General features: G+C 36.6%; 1 protein-coding gene across 6 annotated transcripts in view; it reads right to left on the bottom strand.

The window, feature by feature from the left end:
- Positions 1 to 13,308, bottom strand: part of PATJ (PATJ crumbs cell polarity complex component) — a 287,089-nt gene that overhangs the window by 28,332 nt on the left and 245,449 nt on the right. For all 6 annotated transcript variants that reach the window (XM_039887878.1, XM_039887926.1, XM_039887916.1 and 3 more), the window contains 6 exons: positions 11,615 to 11,698; positions 7,895 to 8,088; positions 5,522 to 5,669; positions 4,342 to 4,428; positions 1,387 to 1,501; positions 618 to 655 (listed from right to left, as the gene is read on the bottom strand). In XM_039887878.1, coding sequence (XP_039743812.1) covers positions 618 to 655; positions 1,387 to 1,501; positions 4,342 to 4,428; positions 5,522 to 5,669; positions 7,895 to 8,088; positions 11,615 to 11,698 — 666 coding nt within the window. The remainder of the gene's footprint in view (positions 1 to 617; positions 656 to 1,386; positions 1,502 to 4,341; positions 4,429 to 5,521; positions 5,670 to 7,894; positions 8,089 to 11,614; positions 11,699 to 13,308) is intronic.

Here is a 13,308-nt window from a genome sequence, read left to right as displayed (position 1 = left end):
TTGATAGATGGTCACGGGGATGGGGAGCACAGCATAGGGAATGCAGTTAGTTTAGCATTAATGTAATGGCTAGATGGAGAGCCAGAGGAGCGAAAGAGCAATTAAGGGGAATGGTTTATAAAATAAATATCTAGCATGTGTACTGTATACTTGAAACTAATCATAAAAAAAAAGAGCAAAAGCTGTTAAATGTGCTAATTGTTTTATAAGGGGAAGCTAGTTAAGGAAATTACAGCACATTCAAATGATGGAATATTATGTAATCAATAAAAATCATGCTTTATGCTCTCAAAAAATACTTATTGGCAGGGCTAAAAGTTCATGCTTTACAGTGAAAAAAAGCTACAAGAAAGAGTATGTCTAACAAGATATCATTTTTTGTTTTGTAAATCTCTAAGTATAGGCACAAAATGTAGTAAAAAATTTGTTCCAAAAAATTTGCAGTGGTCCTACGTGTTTTACTATATTTTTCTAAGTCTGTTCATGTTACATAGACCACATATTTGTTCAGTAACTTAAAAGAGCACACTAACAATCTAACAAATTGTATTAAAAGGAAATGTACATTTTATGCAAATCCTACACAAACCAGAAAAATAGCAAAATAACTAACTTACCCTGTTTATCTCAACAGTCCTTGGTCTCACATCTGTGGCTACAAATAATAAAGCAACATAATTAACTTTCTAAAATTAAGAGTTAACATATTTAAGATCTAATATTGTCTCATGAGAATGGTATCATTTTCTAGGCCTTTCAACAGATAACAGCGAAGCAAGCAGGCTTTATACCCTTTCTTAAAATCCAAACCAGCAGCCACTGATCAGGGGCTGTATCTTCTACTTCAAAGACGTCCTCCCTGTCTGAGACAGATGTGGCCATAATCATTTGGTCTGACAGAAGCTGATGGACTGTAGCAGTAGCTGCCTGGAATATGGTGATTAAATGGTTTGGAGGGTGAGCCATTCGTGTTTCACTGTACATTTTTCTGCCTTAATCACAGATAACCCTCTACCCAAGGAAAGACTTAAAAAGACCCTTGCCATGCCCCACCTCAGTGGCACATGCACTTCTGACTTTCCTTGAGTGACCTGCAATTTTTAAATTTTTTCTTTGTAAACGGTTTTACTTTAGGAAGCACTTTAGATTTCCGCTTTTCTGCTTTTCATGTGATTGGTGTAAAGTTAAAGGCACATTCCAAAATTGAATCTTTATGGCTTTACTTCTTTTAGAACAGGCCTTTTAGAAAGCTTGGGGCAAATGTGGCCAAGTTCAAAGATTTAAAAATATTTTAATTAAAGGTGATAAGTTTTTTTTTTCAGAAAATACTGACATTTTAAAAAATTGGGTAAATGGATGGTTGCTTGAAGCATGTCCAAGAAATACCTGAATTTTGGGGGGAAGGATCCGAAGCTCTTTTTGTGCCGACCAGGTTTTGCAGGCTGGTGATGACAGGCGCGAGGGAAGGATGAAAGCTGCTGTGCGTGCTACGCTGACATCCCTAAGAAGGAAACCCAGAGGTCAACTGTGCTGCAACACTGACTTGGTCTTAAAAATTCATACTTAGTATTTTAATTACTGAATAATAGAAAATTCTGAAGAGGCTAAAAAACAAAAATGATCCATACCCACTCTCTTACCACCCTAGCACAATCTTATCTAAAATTTTCTCCACTGCTATTAGTGAAAATCATATACATAACAAAGGACCTTTCCAATGCAGAACACCATATCACCGATAACGAATAAAGAAGTTTTTTCTTCCAAATTATATAGGTTATGTCTAATTGCCTCAAATTTTTAAGCTAAACCTAAGACTACAATTATCACCTGATAGATTATATTATGATCCACTTTCTTAGTTCTAGGATGAAAATTGTTTAATATTTTAAAATTTTTCAAACATAAAGAGAAAGTTAAAAGAATTATACAGTAGACATTCATACACACAACACCTCGACTCTACAATTAATATTTTGCTATACTGTCCTTTTCACACATTCATTCATCTATTTATCACTTCATTGATCTTTAAAAAAAATTCATTTCGAAGTAGTTACAGACATTAGTACATTTCATGATTAATGTATACATTTAAAAGAATACTTATATATTTTTTCCTGAAAGGATATGATTTAAATCAATGGTGCTATAATAGAAAACTACTTAGAATCGAGGAAATACAGCATATTATAACTTTTGCCTAAAACAATCTCAGAACAATGTGTTTGCCAAGGCCTTTATAAATATGGACCTTGCCGGGCAGTGTTCCCTCAGTTATCTGAGGAAAAGACTTCTCAAGTGTTTCCTCTATTATACACTTTCCTCTGCAGAACAGATTCTTACTTGTTCCTGGTTGTTGGGAAAAGACATTTTGAAAGAAGGGGCTTGGTGACCCCAAAGCTAGAAGATCTCTCTTAATGAACCCACTTTCTCTAGCCCAAGTCAACAAGTTAAAATTCTCCTTGGCCCCAAAGAAGGCATCTATCTCCCTATTTTATAATTTCTCAGAAAGAAATCTGTACCCCTAGAGGGTCCTGAGCTAGTCTTGAATTTACGATGATGAAGAACATTTCCTTTACACTGCCAGCTGCAAGCATTCTCCCAACTAGCGAAATATCAGTGCAGAACTCTTATATCACCTCAGCCACAATTTTAAGGACAAAGTAAAATATATTTAATGTTTTTCCTAAAACTGAATTAAACTTCTACCCTCTGAAATAAAAATTCTGTGCAAGAAGGTGAAATTAAAGAAGATTCTTTGTCCCTGGTTTTCAAACTATAATAGCTCACATTTATATACCAGATAAATGGTAATTGTGGTTTTGCTGTCATTTAATGACAGAGCTCTTAAATTTGTTAGCACTGTATTTAACCTGTGAACTTTATTAATCACTTCAAGGACAGAAATCCAGTTCTACTCACCACCTCACCTGCCGGTCCAAACTTTTCTTAAAACATTGAAATTCCTTGCAACCCTGTGTACCTTGGCATAGGCTACGTTCTCTGTCTGGGATGGCTTCTCCCTCTTTCAATCTATCGAACTTCTTTTGGAGTAAGACCTGATGGAACCTCCTCTGTGTAGCCCTTATGTATGCTCCAGGAAGAAAAAATGTTACCTCCAGTGTTACTCATTCTGCATTCTAACCTCCTGTGCACAATGAGGCTTTAATAAAATCAATCAACAAACAAATCTTCCAGTAAGGAAGAGCTGAGAAAAATATTTTGCATCTTAAGTTGCCACTGTTGATACAAGTCTGGTCAGAATCATCACCAATTATTCACTCCTAGAATCCTGTTGCAGCATTGTGTCTTAGTACACATGATATTTGCTGCCCACTACATTAGCCAGAAATGCGGAAAAAAAAAAAAAAGTTCTTAACATGATGTGTATTGGGTTTGACTGCTTTGAGGAATCTCTTAGACAAGCCAGCTAGTCTGTGATATATCTGACAATGGTATTTTTCTTGACTCATTTTCTAACACCAATAAGGCAAAGGAGACAGCGAATAGCATTCCAGAAGCACCTGAGTGCTAACCACAACATCAGAGCATCTTCTGAACAAAGGCCTTGGAAAGGCTGTAAGCCTAAAACAACCAGAGAGGGGACCAAAAGTCATGCTTTTAACCTCAAAACACAGGTCCATCTATAACCTACAAAGGGGAATAGTAACATATAAGTTTCTAAAGTTTTATTATATATCAAATGGGACTAAACATATAGTCTACCATTGTGATTTTTCTCAGCCATTACAAAAAAAAAAACAGTAAAATATACTTTGTTAAAAAAAAAAAAGTGGCACTTACATCAGCCTTGCAAATAAACATAGATGTTTGCTAACCACAAAACATCACCCATTAGTCCTCCCTCCCACAGGAGAAACCCTCATATTTCGTTCTCCTAGGAATATAGCATTAATTGCCCTCAGCATGTGTGAGTGGCTATTCACAAGTTAACTTTATAGCAATATTTAATTGAATGAATAGAACAATGTTGTGCTAATGAGGGTCAAATTGCCACCAGATGTTGCTTCTTTCTTTTTTTTTTAAAATAAACACAGCTGTGTACATGCATGCTTAGGCAATATAGAACTAATAGCGGGGGGAGAAAAGTGGTCCTAAGAAAACATTTGCAGGCAATAAAGGAGAGAAAAATCTAGGGATTAATGAATTTCCATCCCACCATTCATTTTTATTTCAAACACATTAAAATACACTGAACTTGGTATTGTGACTATTTTGTATATTACACAATATTTCCGAATAATCATTTATGAAATGAGGAACTTCCTCCCAATGGGGACAGGTGAGTGAGTCAGTCTGACAGGAAGCCATCACAACCTGACTGTTCCGTGATGTCTTCCTCGAGGAGGTCCAGGAACCAGCTCGGAGCCTTCCAATCTCTAGCTGCACAAGCCCCTGTGCACACTTAGGAACAAAAGAAAAGAAGTGAAAAAACAGAAGCATTTATGTTCTAAATTATCACAGCAGAGCTTCCTCTCATCTCTGTGGCCAAGAATCGTAAATGGGTGATGAACACTATAGGCAAACAGGAAATTCAGTAACCAAAAAATCATACAAAATAACAAAATGTATCAATGGTATTCATCTCATGACTTCATACCTTCTTTAAACCTGTTAAAGGACTACATTTGAATTCACCTCTTTTCCTTTTCCTTCCTAATGGTCAGTGAAATAACTAAGGAAAAATGGTGAAAAGGAAGACAGAAAAATCAAAGATAGAAGTAATCTACAAATACAAATCCTCTCTTGAGTAATCATTGATAGTTGACTATATTAGAAAATCAGGATTTTAAAAGAAACAAAAAATTCATTTGTCTTTGCAAAAGCTTCCACAGCTATTCGTGAAACAAAATAAAATGCACCTGGTTATAGCTGAATGGAAATTTATAAGAATTTTTATTAACCAGTTTCCTCCAAAGGAGGGTAGGGTCCATGTGGCAGAGACACTTGGAAGTGAATTTTGAACCTTGGCATCTCTACAGCTTCAGGGAGAGACAGCCTGGGTGGTAGGAAAACCACTCAAGCAGAGCGTTGTGATCTTGAGAACACCATTCTACTTTTCAAACTTCACTTGTGAAATTGGAGGAATCGGTCTAGATAGTTTTTAACATTTCTCCAGGCCATAAAAGCTGGATTTGATGTATCCACAGTAATATGCTCCCTGACAGCCCTAGAGGGAGGGGGATAAATTTTGTTACTCCAGGAGAGCCCATCCCATCAAATGCATTTAGAAGACAACTGTGGATACTTGGAATTTTCACAAGAATGAAAATATAGCTTAGCAACCCCAAAGCAGGGTTCTCTTCAATCTTGCTAGTCAATATAACAGCTTTCTTTTAAAGCTATTCCTGGTTGGTTAAAATAGTCAGGGATTAGATCTCAGGTAAAAACTAGAGTCGGCATAACAGCCAACCCATTTTACAACCCAGCTAGATCAGAACTGTTCCCACCAGACTTCCGTTGTGCCAACGAGACAGAAAGCAGCCTATGGACTCACCTTGAGGATAGTGGCCACTGTCTCCTGTGAGGCATTTCTCACGTCCTCTCCATTCACAGATAAGATCTGATCTCCCTGAATCAATCTTCCATCAAGGTCTGCAGCTCCACCTTTCACGATGTCAGAAATAAACACTCCGCTTCCATTTCTGTGAACACCAAAAGAAGGGTACTGGTACAACTTAATGTTCCTTTAATATATTTCAGATTATTGATATTCTGTATAGATTCACTAAGTCCTAAAACTTGGAAGAAGGGCCCTACGAAGCCATCTAATCCAATAATATCTACTAACTTCCCAAATGATAAACCTCAGAGTGGTCACACTTTATATAGTTTATGCCTATTTTTGCTGCCTATTGTAATATTCGTTTTATTGACCCACAGGCATAATTTCTGCAAGAGGATAATTTTAGTGAAATGAAATACAAATTCACTTTAAAAAGTGGAGTTAAGTACTCTAAAACGTACAGGCTGCTTCCTTAGAGATCAGTTCAATTTTTAGCTTGTAATTTTCTAGTCTCTCACACTCTCTTTTCCTGACATTATTTTAAGGTTTTAATTATATTTATTGGATGAATAAATAAATGGATGCCTCAAAATTCTAGAAGTTAAAAAGGAGAGACCTTGAAAAGTTTCCCTCTCACCTCTGTTCCCCAGTCTCCAAGTTCCCTTCTCACAGGTAAGCAATGCTACCTATTTCTTGGGTATCTTCAAGGGACATTCTGTGTTTACACAAGAAATCCATGTGTGTATAGTGCACATGTGTGTGAATGGATATACATGCAGATACACACTCCCATTTCCCTCCAGTTTTGTTTTCTTTAACTTTGCTTTTTTTTTTTAACTTAATACACTTTGGCAATTAGTCCTTATTGGCACTTGGAGAGCTTCTTCATTGTTTCTTTATTTTATTTTATTTTATTTTATTTTATTTTATTTTTTATTTTATTTTATTTTTTATGGCTGCATACTATTCTACAGATGTTCCTTAATTTCACTTATAAGTATTGATGGACACATAGGTTATTTCCATTCTTTAGCTATTGCAAATAAGGTGCAATGAATAACATATCTACAAGCACATTTCTAGGATAAATCCCTACTCATAGAATTACTAGTCAAAGAATTGTAAATTTTGAGAGCTTACACATCTGATCCTTTACAATGGAACGTTTTTGTGCGAAGGAATGTTCCTTAAAAACTCGATCTGATATACTAGTATTTGAAGATTATTTCATCAAACGACTACGAGGAAATATTCTCAGTGGAGTCTCCTAGGCACATGTACGTGTCACAACAAGAAAGCGAACTTCCGCATAGCCTCTTTCAGTTGCTCTGCACCCAGATGTGCACTAATTTTGTTTAGAAATATGAGTCTCTGCCTATTTGTTTTGTAACGCATTTTCAGGGTGATGGTTTTATGGTGCCGAAGTAAAAAACAAGACCATGAAAATCAGTGCTCAAAATATGGTAGCTAACATTTTTATTTTAATAACAGCTTGGACTGCTAGAAAAAAGCACTAGGCTAGTTATCAGAGGTCTGTGAGGGCACATGACATAATATATGTAAAACCAACTTGAATTCTTCCTAAGAAGATGGTAAAACCCTTTGAGACCATATTATAGTGTCATCTGAAAATCCTGCAACCTGTTGGAATAAACCCACACCATATATCTAAGGCCAGTAAACCATGGAAGCTAGAATTGCAGTTTCAAGGTATTACCTAATTTATTGCAAGAGAAATCCACTAATATCACCTAGGACAATTACTGTAATTCCCATCATATGGGTAAGCAATATAGACTTCAAAAGAACAGCCTAGCCACCAGGATCTACCTTCATTTTTGGTACAAGCTATAATTTTGTGACATCTTTCTGAATAGAAAATTATCGTCATAAAGAATTTGTGTCCCTCAACTATGTCTATTCACCTAGTTTTAGTAACTCCTCAACTAGTTTTAGTAACATAGTATGAAATTAACATGGTACTCTATAGCAGAGCACATTTTTTTTAACCCAAGAGTGCATAAATATATCTTTTGGTATTAGTTGTTTCCTGGGTATCGTTGATTTAACTAACCCCATTCAGACCTCAGATCTAAGTGACTATTCTTACTCTATATGGAAATAAGTCTGAACAGTCTAGGTTGATTGGGTTTAGAGTTTTATCTTGATATGACTTTTTTTTTTGTAAAATATTGCTCAGAAATATGACCTATGTTGTTCAAATATTCATAAATGTGTTAATTTTAGAAATCATATTATTAGTTTATACTAGGCTTTATCCTTCATTGTTTATAGGCATTAGTTCCTAGAAATCTGAGGGAAAAAGACCAATCAATCCTGACTTGCGCAGCATTTTTTTTTTACCTTTTCCCAACGATGCTCAGGCCCAGTCCTCGGCCGGTCTTCTTCTGCAGGTCTACAGGGAAAATCTCCAAGTTCTCCTCGTCCCTGTAGTGTGCCTCATCTCTATACACGACCAGTCGTACCTTCTGGGGGGTCTGTCTCAGGGCTGTGATGGCTTCTTCGTGGCAGGCGCTCCTCAGATCAACCCCATTAACCTGGAACAATGGGCATCCAAGATGGGTTGCTGACAGCAGGGGCCTCTCTGCCTGCTCTGTTTGCTGGGGCTCCTAGATCCAGCCAGTGAATAACCTCTAGAAATGTCCAGCCATTTCCAAAGCACACAGGTAGTGACCATTAGCAATTGTAGCTGCTTCAAATATAAAGGAGGTGACCCTTATACTCCCCAACTCCAAAAAAGTACCCATGATCATGCAATTTTGCACAGCTTGAACTTTACTATGGATTTGACGAGAGAGAGAGCTGGGACTAACTGGCTCATTTAACTGAGGTCGAGGGAAATAAATATTGGTGTTTTGTCAGCATTTTTAGACTCAGTTTGCTTACTGAATTTGACATCCTCACTTTTAATTGCTGACATCACAACTACTTCAGAACAGGCCAGAAGAAATGAGGGACCAGTATTTCCAACGGCATCCAAGATCACCTAAAGTACGTGAAACCTTATGTAAATTCCTCAAGCTAAGCTTCTACTGTATCATCTGTGAATTGGAGATAATAATGGTAATAATATTTAATCTTATGAGGATTAAATGAAATAAACCCTGTAATGCATTTGGCACAGGGCTTGGCACATAGTTAAACTCACTATAAGTTCAAAGTTTACATTTTACAAGGAATTGAAGTAACTGCCATCAGGGCTGATTTCTCTTAGCATCAGCATTCACTGTTACTTTAGGTCCATGAATGCACTCTCCTTGTTTGTGAGGTAAAACCACAGAACAAAGGGAAAAACAGTGTCTCTAGAAAATGTGGTCTGAGCTGATGATTCTCCTGTATTCCAATAGATGGCACACAAGACCACTTCTGTTACTCAGTTGGAAAAAAGTTACCTCCATGGATTGAAGGTGAATTGTCTAAGCCTCTAAAACATCTTTTGAAAGGCCCTAACAATTATACATTTAATTAAAAGCATCAAACTCTAATATTATAAAAGCAATTTATACTAAATTCCAGCATCAAGATGTCTGTTCAAATCAAAGTGATCTCCAAGTTCAGAGTTTTCATTTCCTTCTCTGCTCATCAAGAGATACCGCTAAATGCATAATACTCCTAAGAGAAATATTGCTGTATGGCTAGAATGCTGTGCAGTTATGTATTACCTTAAGTGCCTTACAGAAGCACTATATGCATTATTTAGAACATTGATTGTAGAGGGGTAGGGGTGGGAATAGGAGAGCTCCCTATTTGAGAAGAAGAGCCATAGGAAGTCCTAGTTCTCTGTGGAAGTGTATCACGTCCCTAGAACAGGCCAGTGGAAAAGTGGGAAGAATAACCAAACTAGGGGAGCAGTTCCTCGTTACTTTATTCCACAGGGAAATCCAGGCATTAGCTTTCTATTCTTTCTACTCCCAAACACAAAAATAGAAAGGAATAATGGGAGTAAAGGTAACGTAAGTGGAGGAAAAGACTGTAAAAGAAGAATCAGAAAGAAGACAGTCCCTGCTAATCACAGAATTATAAATTTTGCCATGCTAAAAAATTATTGGACTATATCTTTGTAAGCAAAATCTGGCTTGCCCTAAATTTAACATGAGGATAGTATTAAAGCCATGGAAGGCCAGCGTGCACAATGCAGAGGACCCTCGTAAACAGAAAGGCCATTGTTTGCAAAAGCACTGATGTGGAGTTGCTTTGTTTCATGGTCTCAAAATATACCACACCAAAGCTGGCCTGTCTTCTTCTCAAGGCAACCTGCAGGCCACAGGTTGATCATGTGTTATTATGCATCTCTAGACAGCAACCACAATTAGAACAAGTTCAAATGTGGGGTCTAAAGCGGCTTAGAAAGAAAACATGCTGCTTGTCCAAACTGAGAGTTATATTTCTTAACTATATCTTCTTGTGGACTAGATCCTGTTTAGGGTAAGAAAAGATCCTGTCCTGGTCATCTTTAATGATAAGTGGAGGCCATCCATCCATATTAGGTAATATAATTCAGCTAGATGCCAAGAAATGACTTATTTGACCTTTCAAATTCTCCTTCTACTTAAAAAAATTTGCTTTCTTCATGCTAACCTGTCCTGAGTGCTCACTTGAACATGAATATACTTTATGGAAGTCAGCAGCTACAGTTGAGTGTCTATCCAATACAAATAGATATAGTTAAAAAAAATTTTATTGAGGTATAACTGTTATGAAATAAACTATACATAAAGCGTACAATTTATACTGTTAATTTATGTGGATTTATACCTGTGCAACCATTGCCACAATCGAGATAACATACACATTTAGTTTCCAGTAACCACTATAGAATAATATGTCGGCTCACAAATCATTTAACTATCAATGCATTTATGCATCTTTACTCTTTTGAATATTCAATCCATTCATCTTATAAAGCCAATTATGACATGACCTGTTAATTAGAAAATCTAGGGAGAAAAAACACCCCCAAATTCCTGACCATTAAAAAATGGTGTTGTATGCTAAAGCAGCCAGTTCCCAAAGAGGCCTCGCTTATTTTTCTAACCTCATACACTTGTACCTTAATGAATGTACTGGGAATACGTCCTAATCCAATGATAAAGCACAGTAAAGGCCTGCAGAGAAATCCTATAACTCGCCCAGAATTTAATTTGCAGTCAGCCTGGTCTCTCTTTTAACTCCTTCTTGCCTATATTTTCTGCCCTTAATTATATCTCTGGTTTCATCTTGGGAGGTGGACTTGAACCACCAAAGGGAAATATAAAATAGTATGATGTCATTCATATCGTGCTATATTAAAGTTGCAAAGCAAAAATGCACATGCCCACCATAAAATGTTAACCGTTCAATTAAATTCATCCAATGAAAGAAATAAATGTTGCCTAAAGGTTTCACACCATTGAAAAAGCTCTTTAGTTCCACCTACCAGAACGCCTGGCATTGACTTTCCATTCATCCGTTCCCCTTTTCAGACACTGCCTGCCTTGGCACTTTTTAAAAGGCTTTAACGCCTTTGCTAAATGAGAGTCCATTTGAAAGAGGCAAGTTAAGCATTTCAATTTTTAATAAGTACCATATACCACCTAAAGGGAAAAGATTCTATGTTTTCACCAACTAGAAAACAAGAGTGGCAAGGCATGAATCTCCATTTGACTTAAAGATTAGGAATGAGAAAATAATACTTAAAGCTGCAGTGAAGTCTTTAAAATATCAGGTGTACATGTTTATGTATAAGTGCTTTTGGGAGAGAATTTAGTAAGGTGTAATGGAGAGGCAAAAAAAATATCTAGCTATAATATTACACACTCTCACTTGACATTAATATCATAAAACCATAACTTATACTTTTAATTAAAAAGTTTTCACATGTAGATTTTGACTGATAATGTCATGATGATTCTGACAGTTATTCAATGTACATTAAAAACAGAAAAAAAAGGTACATGTTTTCTTAAATGAGAGAGAAATAAGTGCAGATATCATTGAGTAGAAGATAGTGAATAGATAAGCTGTGCATTAGGTCAGTAAAGGAACTATATTTATTGGTATAAAATAAAATTCATAATCATATACCTCTAATATCTGGTCACCAGCCCAAAGTCTTCCATCTCTGGCTGCTGCTCCTTCCTCATAAACTTCATGTATAACTATAGCATCCTATGAAAAACAAACTCTTAATAATTTTCAACAACCACAAATGTTTCCTTAAGCAAACCACCAAACCATAGGCAGCAACCCATAATTTGCTATTTGCTAATAATGTGATATTTTATTTGACCTAAAGATAAACAAAATACACAGTTATGACATATTCAGAGGTATAATAAATTTTTCCTAAGTTTATTATTTCATTGCTTTAGGCCTGGCTTTGCCTAATATTTCAAGTTAAACTTCCCCCATGTGTTTTACTGTTAACCCTGTACATTGCTGCTGTGTATGAACTTCAGGTGAACTATGTGTCATTCTTATTTATATTTTATGATATATTTTGAAACATGGTTTCAGGTATTTATTGGTATTCAAGGATTTGGCATAGATGTGTGGCCTGATAAAGGGGGTTTGTCAGGCCTCATTACTTGGGCAATGAAATAAAGGAACGTAGTGGAATGAATTGGCCCTGGAGGACAGAGCATGGAGTAGGGAAAAGAGCATTCGTGGACCTAAGTGTAAGACAGCTGTGGGTTCGAATCCTGACTCTGCCATTGTGTAATCTGGGGCAAATTAACTTCTGAACTCAGCATTCTGAACCATAAAATCACATCAGTATCTAAGGTAGGTAAACTTTGGTTGAGGAAAGTGTTTTATGGTTAATGAATTGAAAAAATAATTTGTATCTCTTCAAATAAATAATCTCAACTTTTTTATCATCATAAAAATAACATGTACCAATGTAAAGGCCTCAAGCAATACCACAGAGCACAGTAAACGCAGAGACTGCCTCCCACACCAGGCACTCACTGACACTCCCCAGAGACAACCACCATCAAGTTTCATCAGGATCCCTCCAGACAATTTACATTTCTACACCCAACTATTTTAAAAATATTTGATTGAGTTTGTTCATATTATTTTCCTCCCTCATGTTGAGGAAGTAGTTGAGCTTTGAAATTTCTTGCCTCATGGATTTTTGCAGAGCTGAAAACTGAAGCAGCCAGAAATCATTGTTTTTTCTGTTGCTTATAAAACTGATGGGCACTGAAAAGATGTTGAATAGATTATACTAGGTGTCTTGGAGGGCCTCTGGGAAAAGAGAAAAGCTTTTGAGTTGAGACAAGAAACACAGATCTGTGGGTCTCATCAGAGGTAAAGATTTGAGCCCCGCACTACCCAGTAACTTTCCATTCTCCCACTGCCCCAGCAAAAACACAGGTTTCAAAACCTCACAGGCAATGGTCAAGGGGGACGGGCTCAAGGTATAATGATCCAACCTTAAATGAAGTCCAGTTTCCCAAGCACTGGGGCCTGGAAGCAGCAGGACTTCTGTTCCTAAAGAGATCATGTAGGCTTGGATACATATGGCTTGATGATTACATGATGGACCAATGACAATGACCACAGGGGCCTGCCTACCTATGTCTGGGATCTTTATGAAGAAACTAGAACTCTGAGAGTTAATGAGCCACCAAAATGATTAATGTTGAATTATGCCTTAGTCCAGAAGTATGGAGCCTCAGAATTAGAATTATGTTGACATTAATAATGAAATATTTCTTGCAAAAATATAACAAGACAGGGAAAAAAAATCTGAACCAAACTTACTTCCTTAA

Source organism: Pteropus medius, unplaced genomic scaffold (genome assembly GCF_902729225.1).
Source record: "Pteropus medius unplaced genomic scaffold, Ma_sr-lr_union100, whole genome shotgun sequence".
Lineage (NCBI taxonomy): Eukaryota > Metazoa > Chordata > Mammalia > Chiroptera > Pteropodidae > Pteropus > Pteropus medius.
This window is presented reverse-complemented; position numbering and strand designations above follow the sequence as displayed.